Source organism: Eretmochelys imbricata, chromosome 9, assembly GCF_965152235.1.
Source record: "Eretmochelys imbricata isolate rEreImb1 chromosome 9, rEreImb1.hap1, whole genome shotgun sequence".
NCBI lineage: Eukaryota > Metazoa > Chordata > Testudines > Cheloniidae > Eretmochelys > Eretmochelys imbricata.
Window position 1 is genome coordinate 60,150,632 of NC_135580.1, and position 13,469 is coordinate 60,164,100.

Consider the following 13,469-nt stretch of genomic DNA (forward strand, 5'->3'; position numbering starts at 1 on the left):
TAACTGAGTTGGTGCGAGGATTTTAGAGTGTCTCATTTCATGACATCAGAGTTACTGTTCTGGGTAATAGTGCACTGGAACTGTCCTGGGTGCTGTGTGGCTCAGAACATACGTCTGCCTATGCTGGCTCTAGGCTTGTGTGTTGGAGCTGTATCTGGTGTATTTTTTCCTGTGGTTGAAGGTCAGGGTGCACCTTTCCCATTGGCACTGGGGCCTACTTGATTATTCACCCTGCATAGATCATTAGAACTGATGTGTTTCCAGACAGTTCTGCAGGAGAATGCCATTCAGCCAACATGTCACTCTGTTGATTCCCTGATGGGCCTTAGTGATCTTCTGTCCCTTCCTACCAACACAGTGGCCTCTCTCCCACCTGCACTGGTTTATGGTCTAGGACAGAGGAAGTGAGATAGTATGCTCGTGGCACAAGTAGGATGCCATGTTTGGGGGACTGTAGCATAGAGAATACTCAAAGTCTTTGCTGCCTGCAAAGCTGAGCTAAGACAGGTTCCTCCACATGTACCACAGGGCCGGTGAAGTCCTGAGCAACAGGCACCTTCTGGGAGATGGATAATCAGCAGGCTTGGAAAGATTCAATTTCTGTTGTTAATCACTGGTAAACATTGATTTCAGCTCTCACACAGAAATTGATAAAAAAATGTCCATTGATGATAATGGAATGGGGAGGTACCAGGGTGAGGACAATGCCAGGGCAGAATGGAATGGGGTGGGGTGGAATCTCTGCTCTGCCCAGCAAGTGCAGCCTCCCCCGCGCCTAGTGCCCACAAGGATCTGGTACCTGGGCTCCTTAGGCACACAGCGAGTCTCTTGTAGCCCCACTGTGATTGGCACCTTGGCTATGCAGGGAGCCTCCTGCAGCTCCGCTGTCACCAGACCCTGGTTCCTCATTCACCGGCCAGGAGTGCCAGGGGCACCCTGCCACCCCTGAACCGTTCAGCAACAGAGTAGCCTCCCGTGCAGCGAGGCGCTCATCCGCCACATTGCAGTCCTGTAGGAACCAGACACTTCCTTGGTGAAGTTGGCTATGCAGCCAGACCATGGCACTCAGCAGGAGCAGCGGTGATCACGTGACAAAGGGCTACAGAGGCCGCCAAGCAGTGCTGTAGCTGAAGATTAACCGTGCAGGCAAATCATAGTGCTGAGCATTTGAACAGCGTCATTTGAAATTAAAAGAAAGTCAAGCAAAGGGAACCCAACTTTTGACAGAAGTTGGATGGGAAGAATGGGAAAAACAAAATAAGAAGCTGCAGATTTCCACATCGTCTGGTACGTGCGACCACTTTAAGGTGATTCCTGTCAATGCTGGCTGTGCTTCGAGCTTTTCATTAGCTCTGCTTCACAAACATGCACCGGCAGCATACACTTTGCCATTGTGTCAGCATCTGGAAAACAAATATCTGCCTGAAGCTTTTGCTCACCACTAAGCTGCAATTAAGGATCTTTTGGGTGATGAGAAATTATCTTTAGTACTTGATGAAACCCCAGAATTTGCTGGACAGCCAGCAGTTAACGTGCTTGCGGCGTTCTGCAGTGACAAAAATAAATCAATAAATACTGTTCTAGTAAAATTGTCAGTTCTTCAGTGCAGCATGGGAGTCATTTCAGTTTGGATTCAAGATGTGTTGTAAGAGTACAGCTAAACGTGGGAAAACTGTGTCCATCAACTGTGACTCTGTGAGGCACATGTGATGGTTAGTAAAGGACTTGAAAGATCTGTATCCACATTCTGTATTCACATTGCTGCACATTCCATGTGTTCCTCATCTTTTGTATGTAGCCATTGGTCATGCAATCAAAACAATGAGTTCCATTGTGGCAATGAATGTGTGGTACATTTTCCAGTGATCTTTAAACATGCCAACAGGCAAATGTGAGCACTTTTTAAAGTCTGTGCAAGCAGCAATGTGACCCCATTGGGGTGCATGTGTCCCCTTGGGTTGTGCCATTGTGCTGGATTTCTTGGCTCAAGGCAGCAAAATTCTTTCATGCACATTGGGACAGTGTGACAGACTTTTTCATTAAAGAAGTGGATGCAGTCACTTCAAAGAAGACAATGAAGTTATGCCAGATGGAAACCAATGAGAATGTATTACAAGTTATCTTTTTTGTATGTGTGTATTTTGGGGGGAAATCCATGGGGTTCATTTCCACATGGAAATAAATGCATCCTGATACATCACATTGATACGCTGCTTACCTGCAATTTACAAGTTGCCACTGATGTAGACAATGCCTTAAAAGAAATGGAACTCAAGTCAATGGGCTCCAAAAGGCCATTCTTTTAACCTGCATGCATGCTTTCACATCAGAATTTCAAAGCAAACTGAAGGCAACCATATCCCACAATGTCCTCGATGGCATATTGGATCCTGTGGATTGGGATCTCTTTTGCTAACTCTAAAGTACTTGATACATTTATCAAGGCTAAGATGTCACGCAATGTTAGCAGCCATGGAAATATTCTGCATGTTTTCCCTTAAAAGGCAGAAGAGTGGAGGCATGATTTTGACTTGTACATGGAGCGTGAAGTGCCCTGTGATGACAGCATAACCGCACTTGAATACTGGAAAAGTGAAACCCAGTCATTGCCTGTCATGTCTAGAGTGACATTATGTGTACTTGCAGTGCCACTCACTTTGGTGTCTGTGGAAAGATCATTGTCCTTTCAGAAAAGTTCAAGACAAATGTTGCATGTTCCTCTACGAAGACAAACTTGGGCCACTCAACATTTTGTTCTACAATAAAGACATATGCTCAAATTCTGAGGGCTTTCAAAATCTGATCGGCTGGTTCTAACAAATAATTATGCATTCCAGTACCTGTAACAAAAATTCTGAGCTTTCTTAATTTTTATTTATTTATTTTTGCTCGAACCTTGTAGCTGTTGGAACTGAAGACTTTAATAGGCAAAATCCAGCGTTTTAGTGTTTTGAATTAGGCTTGTAATTTGGTTCTTACAAATGAATAGTAAAAACAGGTCTGATTTGTTGATTTAAGGATGTTTACTTTGAAAATTTGGCCTGAAATGTTGATGACATTTTTTTTAACAGTTTATAAAGCTTTAACTTTTTAAATCTTAACATTCTCATTCAGTTATTGTCACACCCACACTTATGTCTGGCAACTGTGAAAATTAAAATTGATAAAATTAAAAAGATGCTTAAAACCCATAATTTCACACAGATGAGAAAATTTAAATTGATAAAAATCTTAAAAATCAATATCGATATTATTTGTCAATATTATAGCTATATATAAAAAATTGACTCCTGTCTGTCCTAATAATCAGTTAATTGGGAATGTCTCCACTCAGGTACCAAGCTGAATTTTCTCACAGTGAGTCTTTGTGGATGCTTTTGACAGGTTGCAGAGTAGCAGCCATGTTAGTCTGTATCCACAAAAAGAAAAGGAGGACTTGTGGCACCTTAGAGACTAACCAATTTATTTGAGCATAAGCTTTCGTGAGCTACAGCTCACTTCATCGGATGCCGATGAAGAGAGCTGTAGCTCACGGAAGCTTATGCTCAAATAAATTGGTTAGTCTCTAAGGTGCCACAAGTCCTCCTTTTCTTTTTGTGGATGCTGTCACTCAGTTCTGGACTGTCCTGTCAGCCTCTGGGCTGGCCAGGCAACATCTGAAACGGACCAGAACTGAGTCTTGTCTGCTTGTATTCCACTGGGGTTACACACTGTGGTTGTGGAATGCTGTGGGAGTTTCAGGTGACACTGCCCCAGGTGGGCCCTTACTCCTCTTGGCAGGTGACGACCTCGGGGAAAGTGCTGACCCCCTCCTGGTGAGGATTGCTGAGGCCACTCTTCAGATAGGTAGGGCCAGCTATCCTGAAGGAGACTATATAGCATGGCACTATTGAAGAAGCTATTGTTTGGCATTGACAATAGGGCTTGGTGAAAATATTCTTTGTAAACTGTTTTTTAAGGAAACATTGAGTTTTGGATTAAATGAAAATTTTCAGAAAAAGAGTCTGCTGTCCATGTAAACCATTGATGTTTTAATGAAAAAATGAAATATTTTGGCCAAAATCAGAAATAGTTTGGCTTTTTAATTTCTGCCAAAAAATTTGAAAATATACATGAATACGAGAAAATTTCATTGACACTTTTTGCCAAAGGTGCAGCAAGCCGTTCTCCAACCAGTTCTAGTTGAGGAGGCTGCCACACCTTAGTCCGCCTTCCCCCTTGTTAGTACAGGGAGCTGAGAGGGTTGTGCCAGGACAGGTCTAGCTAATATTTCCCTCACCCAACTCAGTCTAGCCTCAGGCCTAGGTATGGCAGGGGCACTGTGGAGTGGCCCCATTCCTGTCTCTTTGACAGGTCCCTGAAGGTTGTTTCGAGTGATGGCTTGTTTAACCCATGGGCTCTCTCAGACAGGATGTCCCTGAGTCCATCCTATCACCCCATCTGGTCACTGTGCATATGAGGCCCTCTGGCCAGCTGGGAGTTTACAGTGCTTCCATTATGCTGATGGCACTCAGTTCGGAGACTCCATCTCATCTGCTGTGGTTGGTGCAAGGAGATGACTTGCTCGTTTTCTGAATGAGGTCAGTGCTGGGATGTAGGCCAGTGGGAAGGGTGAGATGAGATTGAGGGAGCTGTTGGTAGGTTGTGGGAAACAACTGGAAGATATGGCAAGATGATATCTGCACCTGCCACTTGTCCCACAGGTTCACAGTTTGGGTGTCGGGTTAGATCTTCAGGTGCAGGTAGATGCACAGGTGACATCTGCACTCGTCCTGCTGTTTTTATCTGAGCTTGAAAAGGACGACCTTTTCTTCAGCTGCAAGGACCTTGCTAGCTTGATTCAGGCCTATAGATTCAGTAGTGTTCTCTGTTTGCCAGAAGCTGGGAGTGGATGACAGTGGATGGATCACGCAATAATTGCCCTATTCTGTTCATTCCCTCTGAAGCACCTGACATTGCCACTGTCAGAAGACAGGACACTGGGCTAGATGGACCATTGGTCTGACCCAGTATGGCCGTTCTTATGTTCTTAAGTGAGGTAACATCTTGGGACCATTCAGAAGTTTAAACTAGGGCTGTCAAGTGATTAAAAAAATTAACCGCAATTAATCGCACTGATAAACAATAATAGAATACCGTTTATTTAAATATTTTTGAATGTTTTCTACATTTTCAAATATATTGATTTCAGTTACAACACAGAATACAAAGTGTACAGTGCTCACTTTATATTTACTTTTATTACAAATATTTGCATTGTAAAAAACAAAAGAAATAGCATTTTTCAGTTCACCTAATACAAGTACTGTAGTGCAATCTCTTTACCATGAAAGTTGACCTTACAAATGTAGACTTTTATATATAAAAAATAACTGCATTCAAAAATAAAACAATGTAAAACTTTAGAGCCTACAAGCCCACTCATTCCTACTTCTTGTTCAGCCACTCGCTCAGACAAACAAGTTTGTTTACATTACAGGAGACAATGCTGCCCGTTTCTTGTTTATAGTGTAACCTGAAAGTGAGAACAGATGTTCGCATGGCACTGTTGTAGCCGGCATTGCAAGATATTTACATGCCATACATGCTAAAGATTCATATGTCCCTTCATGCCTCAACCACCATTCCAGAGGACATGCGTCCATGCTGCTGACTAGTTCTGCACGATAACAATCTAAAGCAGTGTGGCCTGACCCATGTTCATTTTCATCGTCTGAGTCAGATGCCACCAGCAGAAGGTTGATTTTCTTTTTTGATGGTTTGGGTTTTGTAGTTTCTGTGTCAGAGCGTTGCTCTTTTAAGACTTCTGAAAGCATGCTCCATACCTCGTCCCTCTCAAATTTTGGAAGGCACTTCAGATTCTTAAACCTTGGGTCGAGTACTATAGCTATCTTTGGATATCTCACATTGGTACCTTTTTTTGCGTTTTGTCAAATCTGCAGTGAAAGTGTTCTTAAAATGAACAACATGCTGGGTCATCATCTGAGACTGCTATAACATGAAATATATGGCAGAATGCGGGTAAAACAGACCAGGAGAGATGCAATTATCCCCCAAGGAGTTGAGTTACAAATTTCATTAACGTATTATTTTTTTAAAGAGTGTCATCAGCATGGAAGCATGTCCTCTGGAATGGTGGCCGAAGCACTAAGGGGCATACGAATGTTTAGCATGTCTGGCACGTAAATACCTTGCAATGCCAGCTACCACAGTGCCATGTGAACGCCTGTTCTCACTTTCTGGTGACATTGTAAATAAGAAGCAGGCAGCATTATCTCCTGTAAATGTAAACAAACTTGTTTGTCTGAGCAATTGGCTGAACAAGCAGTAGGACTGAGTGGACTTGTAGGCTCTAAAGTTTTATATTGTTTTGTTTTTGAGTGCAGTTATGTAACAAAAAAAATCTACATTTGTAAGTTACACTTTCACAATAAAGACATTGCACTACAGCACTTGTATGAGGTGAATTGAAAAATACTGTTTCTTTTGTTTATCATTTTTACAGTGCATATATTTGTAATCAAAAATAATATAAAGTGAGCACTGTACACTTTGTATTCTATGTTGTAATTGAAATAAATATATTTGAAAATATAGAAAAACATCCACAAATATTTAATAAATTTCAATTGGTATTCTATTGTTTAACAGTGCAATTAAAACTGCAATTAATCAGGATTAATTTTTGTACTCACGATTAATTTTTTTGAGTTAATCAGGTGAGTTAACTGTGATTAATAGACATCCCTAGTTTAAACTAGCGTCAACTCTCTCCATCCTTCTATTCAGCAGCAAGTGCTTACACTTCCAGCTAAGTCAGTGTGCGATGGAGTTCACAATGTACCTTTTTACCTGTATGAAGTTGGTTGTCTGGTTATCCGAGAGCCCCAGCTCTCACCCGGTGGGAATGGGTGGCAGTTGTGGTTGGTAGAGGTGCTCAAAGCAAGAGTCCCCTCACTTTAAAACAGAGCGGGCTGGCAGCAGGAGCCTTGATGCAGGAATTCACTTCTGCCTTGATCCAGCACTGCTAGGGTCAGTTGGCCTTTTGGGTGCATCTCAGAGTGCATCTGTTTCCTGGGGCATGTGTTGAGGGATGCAGTGTGCCATGTATGAGGGTTTTGTTGCTATTTTGTTTGGGGGGCTGCTGTTCTCAGAGCTGGTTAGTTATATTGTTGGACTGTTTGTTTGTCATAGATACCTGTGAAAGTGCAAGGGCTGCTTGGGGTAGGAGCTGTGAAGTGATCCAAAGTGTTGAGGTGACGTGAAGTGCAGTTTCCATCAGTCGCCTGTCGACGTTGCCATGTGAGCATGGCAGTGGTGTCAGGAAGGGCATTAGTGTGCTGTTTAATTGTAAAGCGCTGACAATGTTGACAGTTTGAGAGAGTGACTCAAATATTCTCTCTGTCAGCTCCAAAGGCTCTGGCTCTTGTTTCTTGTCAGATTTCCGAAGCATGGACAGGGGTTTCAAACTGACAGGATGCTCCGGGGTGGTGGCTCTGACTCAGGAACTGACAAGTGAAAAGCTCTGGGAGCTACTGTCATGTGGGCTTTGAGGAGTTCGGCAAAATACATATCCCTCTAGTTAAAATAGAAAAATATAACAAAATAATAGTAGGGCAAGAAAACTCACCTGGGAGGGGGACTAATGCTGCGCAGGAATGGGCGTGTGCTGAGCAAAGTTTAGGTATATTTGCTGTGTCCCAGTATGCATGGAGATCTGTGTGTGTGTACCTGTGTATGGTTAGACATATGCTGGTGTGGAAGGGAAATAAGGGGGACTCTGAGAATAGGAGTGTGCGAGTCCACATGCATTGGGTGTATGGGTATGTGTGTGCACATGTGCCTGTGTTTGATGAGGACTGTGGGTGTGCTTAAGGGGGCGTGTGCATGTGGGCGCACACACTTGAGCATGTGTAATACATAGAAGTGAGAGAAAATATCAACACCCTTGGTCATATTGTCACAAGCTGAGGTGCAGCCAGAGAGATGCAGATGAGATCACCGTAGAGCTAAAGGAGACGCTGTCTCTCCCGTCCCTGCCCTGACGCAGAGTTGATTACCTATTTTATTGAAAATGCATCGATGTGACGCCTTTCCGCTGAGCAGTGCTGCGTGGGAAGTGGATGGGGCATGTCAGCGTGGGGCTGAGCTCTGAGAGATGGGGTTAATTACTGTAGGAGGCCTGTTTTAAACACACATACTACCATTGAGAATACCTTCGGAAATATACTTCCCATCACGTGGGAGTGTGTGCAGGTGTGCATGCTCAGGATCTGCTGTGCTCGGAAACATGACAGGGGTTTTGTCCTGCAGGGCGGTGTAACTCTGTCCCATCAGCAGGATGCAGTGTTGTTGTAGCTATGTTGGTCCCAGGATATTAGAGAGACAAGCTTGGTCAGAGGTGAGGGAGGGTGGGGGGCATTGCCCCCCCCCCCCCCAAAAAAAAATTACAAGCCTCTGGTAGATGTGGAATTTGCCCCCCCCCACACACACACACACGGCCCCATTGGCCTAACTGGAGTTGCTCCCCCCGTCCCCCCAATATAGAAGTCAAACTATGCCTATGGGTTAACTAGTGATGCTAAACAATCTGTTCCACTTTGTATTTAGGCATGACATTTCCCAGACCTGAAGAAGAGCTCTGTGTAAGCTCAAAAGCTTGTCTCTCGCTCCAACAGAAGCTGATCCAATAAAGGATGTTACCTCACCTACCTTGTGTCTCCCATTACCAGTGTCCACTAACTTCCCCTGAAGATGGGCTGGATTTTTCAGGTGTAGAAGTATTTTCAGTGTGGTTGACAATACAGTTCCCATTGTATTGACTCTATGCCCTTTCACATCACTTCTTCAGCCTCTGACGTAAGACCCAGGAGTGCCCAGTCAGATCCAAACATATTCTCTGACTCCAGCAAAGCGTCCGGGGAGCAGAGTGATGACAGTGAGAGTTTTAAAAACATCTTTTTTCTCTCAAGTACATTTTATTCAAGGGTTTCCTGGATCCCCAAGTGGGAGTGCCATGGGGAGGCAGGCTGGCATGGCTGCAGAATGCGGGATAGAGTGCAGATGGGAAAGAGGTGACAGGAGCCCACCTGAGACAGCACCCTGGCATGCAGCTCAGTGTATTTCTGACACCTGGCATTAGCTGGTAGCTGTTGGAGGATAAGTCTCTGTCTCTGGGCTCGTACCCTTCCATAGGCCAGGGCAGCCGCAGTAGAGTGCCCACAGGCTTGTTCCCAGACTACGGGACATTCCAGTACTTCTGTGAATAGTGCGACCCCACCCCCGCTGGTGTGACCTCACACGGTGCATATGAGGTCATGCCTCAAGGGGTGCCGTTCTGAAGAGCACGCCACCTTGCCCCCACTGGCGTGACTTTGCATGCACCATGCCGCTGGGGGTGGAGCAGCACATTCATCACATTGGTGTCCCATCTGATACCAGTCAAAATCACATTCGTTTTTGTCTCAGTACTGGGTGGGGGCAGACATTACTAAAGCAGGACAGGCCTGCCTCAGCTGTGGGTTCAAAGAGAAAGTTGTGCCCAAAGTGTTTTCTCTAATGAGGAGAAAAATGAAAGCAGCCAAGCACCCATCCTTGGTTGCTCTGGTGATTTCCAGGCGGTCTCTCTCCTTGACCACTCCTGCTAAGTAAGGCACTGCCATGGGGGCATTTTACCAAAGCAGGATGGCTTGGCAGCGGGGGTGGGATGGGGAGCTTTTCCCACCTAGGTCCGTGGTTCCCATGCAGCTGTGGTTAGCAGTGACTGAAAGTTCTTGCTCCCTGATGGCTGCATCGCCTGTGGCAGCACGTTGCACTCAAGCGTTTGATGGGACAATGCCCACATGTGACAAACTGGGGCACTGAGCAGCAGCCTTATGAACAGCCTTGTCAGAGGCCACGTGTAAGCTAACGCCTTCTCATGCTTTCATAAATATAGGGGGAGAGTAGAAGCCATTATGTATGCAGTAGCATAAAATCCCTGCTTAGCTTCTCCCTCAGTCCGGAGAGGGAACAACAGAAGAGAGCAACAACAAATCCTTCCCCCTCCCAGATTTGAAAGTATCTTCTTTCCTCATTGGTCCTTCTTGTCAGGTACCAACTATGTTATTTGAACTGCTTAACCCCTTACAGGTAAAGCAATCCAGTACAGCTGCCAAGGAGGGATTTTATGCTACTGCATACATAAAGGTTTCTACCCTCCCCCTATATTTATGACACATGCTTAGATAGGTCTCTGAGGTCATGGGAGTGGGGGCACATGGGCTAGGGCAGGGTGAGGAAGGCTGGAGGCATTTCTGGCCATGCTGCACCCATACTGTGGATAGCGGACTTCAGTCTGTAGGCTTGTTAGTTCCCCAGAACCAAATGTACAGTATCTGCAGCCATCTCAGTGTCCTGAGACATCCACGTGCTCTTCAAAGGTGGCCTTGAAAAAGTTAGGGACTGGCACACTTTCCTGGCTAGCTGGGCAGCAAAGGGCAAGAGAAGGTTTTCATCAGAAGACAGTTTGAATCTGTCCTTGAGAATAAAGCTGTTTTCATGGAGATTTACCATTCTGGGCATCACGTAGGTGGCTGGTTCCTTGGGTGAGTGCACTTATCACAGCTAGAATTTCTCTACTAAAGAAACATGTGTGTCACCCTGGGGCACTGGAGTGGGTAGAAGAACCATTGCCTCACCCAACACATTGCAGATCTCAACATCATTCCCTAGGAGGCCCTCACCTGAGCACAGTTCTGAGGTGTTTCTGAGAACTTCAACATGACATTTCCCTGAGTATGGACTCTGGGATTTGATCCCATAAGAAAAACTGTTCATTCTGGTTTCATTGCGAACCCCACTGCCGCGAGGTGCCCTCGGTTTTGTCACCATGCTTTGCCGAAGAAAGTCAGAGAGATGATACCAAAGAACCTCCAACATCAGTGCTGTGAATTTTTGGTTTATCAGGTAAAAAGAAGGAGGAGTACTTGTGGCACCTTAAAGACTAACAAATTTATTTGGGCATAAGCTTTCATGGGCTAAAACCCACTTCATCGGATGCATGCAGTGGAAAATACAGTAGGAAAATGTATATACACAGAAAACATGAAAAAATGGGTGTTGCCATACCAACTCTAACAAGACTAATCAATGAAGGTGGGCTATTATCAGCAGGAGAAAAAAAAACTTTTGTAGTGATAATCAGGATGGCCCATTTCAAACAGTTGACAAGGTCTGAGTAACAGTAGGGGAAAAATTAGCGTGGGGAAATAGTTTTTACTTTGTGTAATGACCCATCCTCTCCCAGTCTTTATTCAAGCCTAATTTAATGGTGTCCAGTTTGCAAATTAATTCCAGTTCTGCAGTTTCTCGTTGGAGTCTGTTTCTGAAGTTTTTTTGTTGAAGAATTGCCACTTTTAGGTCTGTAATTGAGTGACCAGGGTTAAACAGCCAATAAACAAGCTTAAGGAATTCCATGCCAAAAAAGCTGAATTGCTGGAAATTGTTTTCCCTGACAGTACTGGATTTCCTCTTATTTGAACTGTGGGTAGGGAACAATATGACTTCCAAAATGCAGCAAAGACTTTGAAGCAGGGAATGGTGACAAGTTAATTGTTATCTTGCCACTTAGAAATGGGCTTCCTGATATCTGAATGGAGCTTGGTGCAGAGTGGGATTGACTGCTTTTGAGATGTCTGTCATTCTTTGTGCATGCTCGTGTCTGATCATGTTTACAGCTGGTTGAGTTTGCATCTGATTCCAGGTGTCACAGCTTACTTCCCCATCCCATGTTATTGCCACATCTCACCCCCTGGTTGCAGTTACAAAACCATTTGTGACTGAAACTGTAATACTTTGAGTGCAAGTCTGAGACGCGCACTGACTGAGCTGCTCTAGAGAAGCGTGAGGTTTCCTTGTACTGTGCTGACCTGCTTTCAAAGAGGAGATTCGTTCCTAAATTAGGGCCAACTCAAAAAGGGGTTACATGAATATCTTTTTTGTGTGTGTGTGTGTGCTTAAGTAAAGGGAATAAGGTGAGATTTAAGCCCTCAGAGTTTGAAAATGTGAAGAGTGAAGAGCAGCTGCATCACTTTTGATCACACAAGCCTTTAGAGAAACCAAGAGCCTTTTTCCCAGGGCTTCAGTCTCTCTGTTCTGTAATCTAAATGAACACGGAGAGTGCACCTTTAAATTCTTTTTAACTCTCTCTTCCACAACAAGCTGTTCGGCTGGGAGCGGCCGGAGCACAAGAGTTTTACTCCTGCTGACTTTCATTGAGAAGCTTCCTCTGCTAGGACCAGTGCTTTCTTCTTTGGTTTTACAGCAATGCCTTTGATGTGCTCACGGGACACTGCAGAGGGTAAGCCACTGGGGCAGCCTCTCCGTCAGCCTTGTCCTGAACAAGGCAGCTTTAGCCAGTTGATTAATAAGCCCAGTTCTCAGGGTTCCTTGCTGATCTTCTTCAAGTGCTGTTTTCTGACTGTTTTTTGTTTCCCCTCTGCTCCTCTCTCCAAGGTTATGAAGCTGAGGAAGCTGGCCCAGCAGGTAGCTAACTGTCGGCAGTGCCTGGAGCGCTCCACGGTCCTCATCAATCAAGCGGAACATATCCTGAAAGAGAATGACCATGCACGGTTCCTGCAGACTGCCAGGAATGTGGCTGAGAGGTGGGCTTGCTAGGCGTTACCGGCCAGCCAACTCGGGTTTGAATCCCCAGGAGAAAATGGCGCATGTGATTTTTTGAGTGGTAGAAAAAATAGCTATCTCAGCAGTTCTTAGCACAGACCCTTATCCCTTGGAAGCTCATTTATCCTGTGAGAGTTTTCCCTCAACCCTGCCCGTTTTCTGACTCTCTGAAGCATCTTTATCTGCTTACTAAGCCCCACAGCCACAGTAGTGGTGTTCACAAAGAGTACTCTTGCCAGGTATCAAAGTGCTTTACAGAGGTACAGCGTGCAGCATGGCACAGGGCCACCAGCAAATTGTATGACAGGTACAGGAATTTGAGAATGGCCGGTGAGAGTAATAGGTGAAACATTGAAAGAGCGGTGGCACTAGGGTTCATCTGCTGAATAATTATTGGTCACGGTTACCTCCCTTTCAGTTCCACTAGTGGTGGTTGTGTCAGCCGCCCTCTGTGCTGAAACACCAGGAATTGCACTGAGGACCTCCAGAGCTAAAAGCACAAGCTGCTACTGTGTGAACTAGAGTCAGGTTCTTTAACTGGGGCTGTAACTGGCTCATATCCTCTGTGGACTGGCCATAGAGGGGAAGCTGTAACATACACTCACTAGTGGGTGTAGACAGGGCCCCAGGAGATTACTGGATAATCCAGTCCAACCCTGTTTAGAGCTGACTGGCACAACTCAGTGCTGAAAACACTGGTGGGTGCTGGTGCTCTAAGTCACACCATTGCAGCCACCAGGGGAGAGGCAGCAGTGGCAGGAGCGGCTCTAGGCACCAGCAAAGCAAGCACATGCTTGGGGCTGCAC

General features: G+C 45.1%; 1 protein-coding gene across 2 annotated transcripts in view; it reads left to right on the forward strand.

The window, feature by feature from the left end:
* MID2 (midline 2) overlaps positions 1–13,469 on the forward strand; it is a 300,175-nt gene that overhangs the window by 205,355 nt on the left and 81,351 nt on the right. For both annotated transcript variants that reach the window (XM_077826406.1, XM_077826405.1), the window contains exon 4: positions 12,496–12,644. In XM_077826406.1, the coding sequence (XP_077682532.1) occupies positions 12,496–12,644 (149 nt within the window). The remainder of the gene's footprint in view (positions 1–12,495; positions 12,645–13,469) is intronic.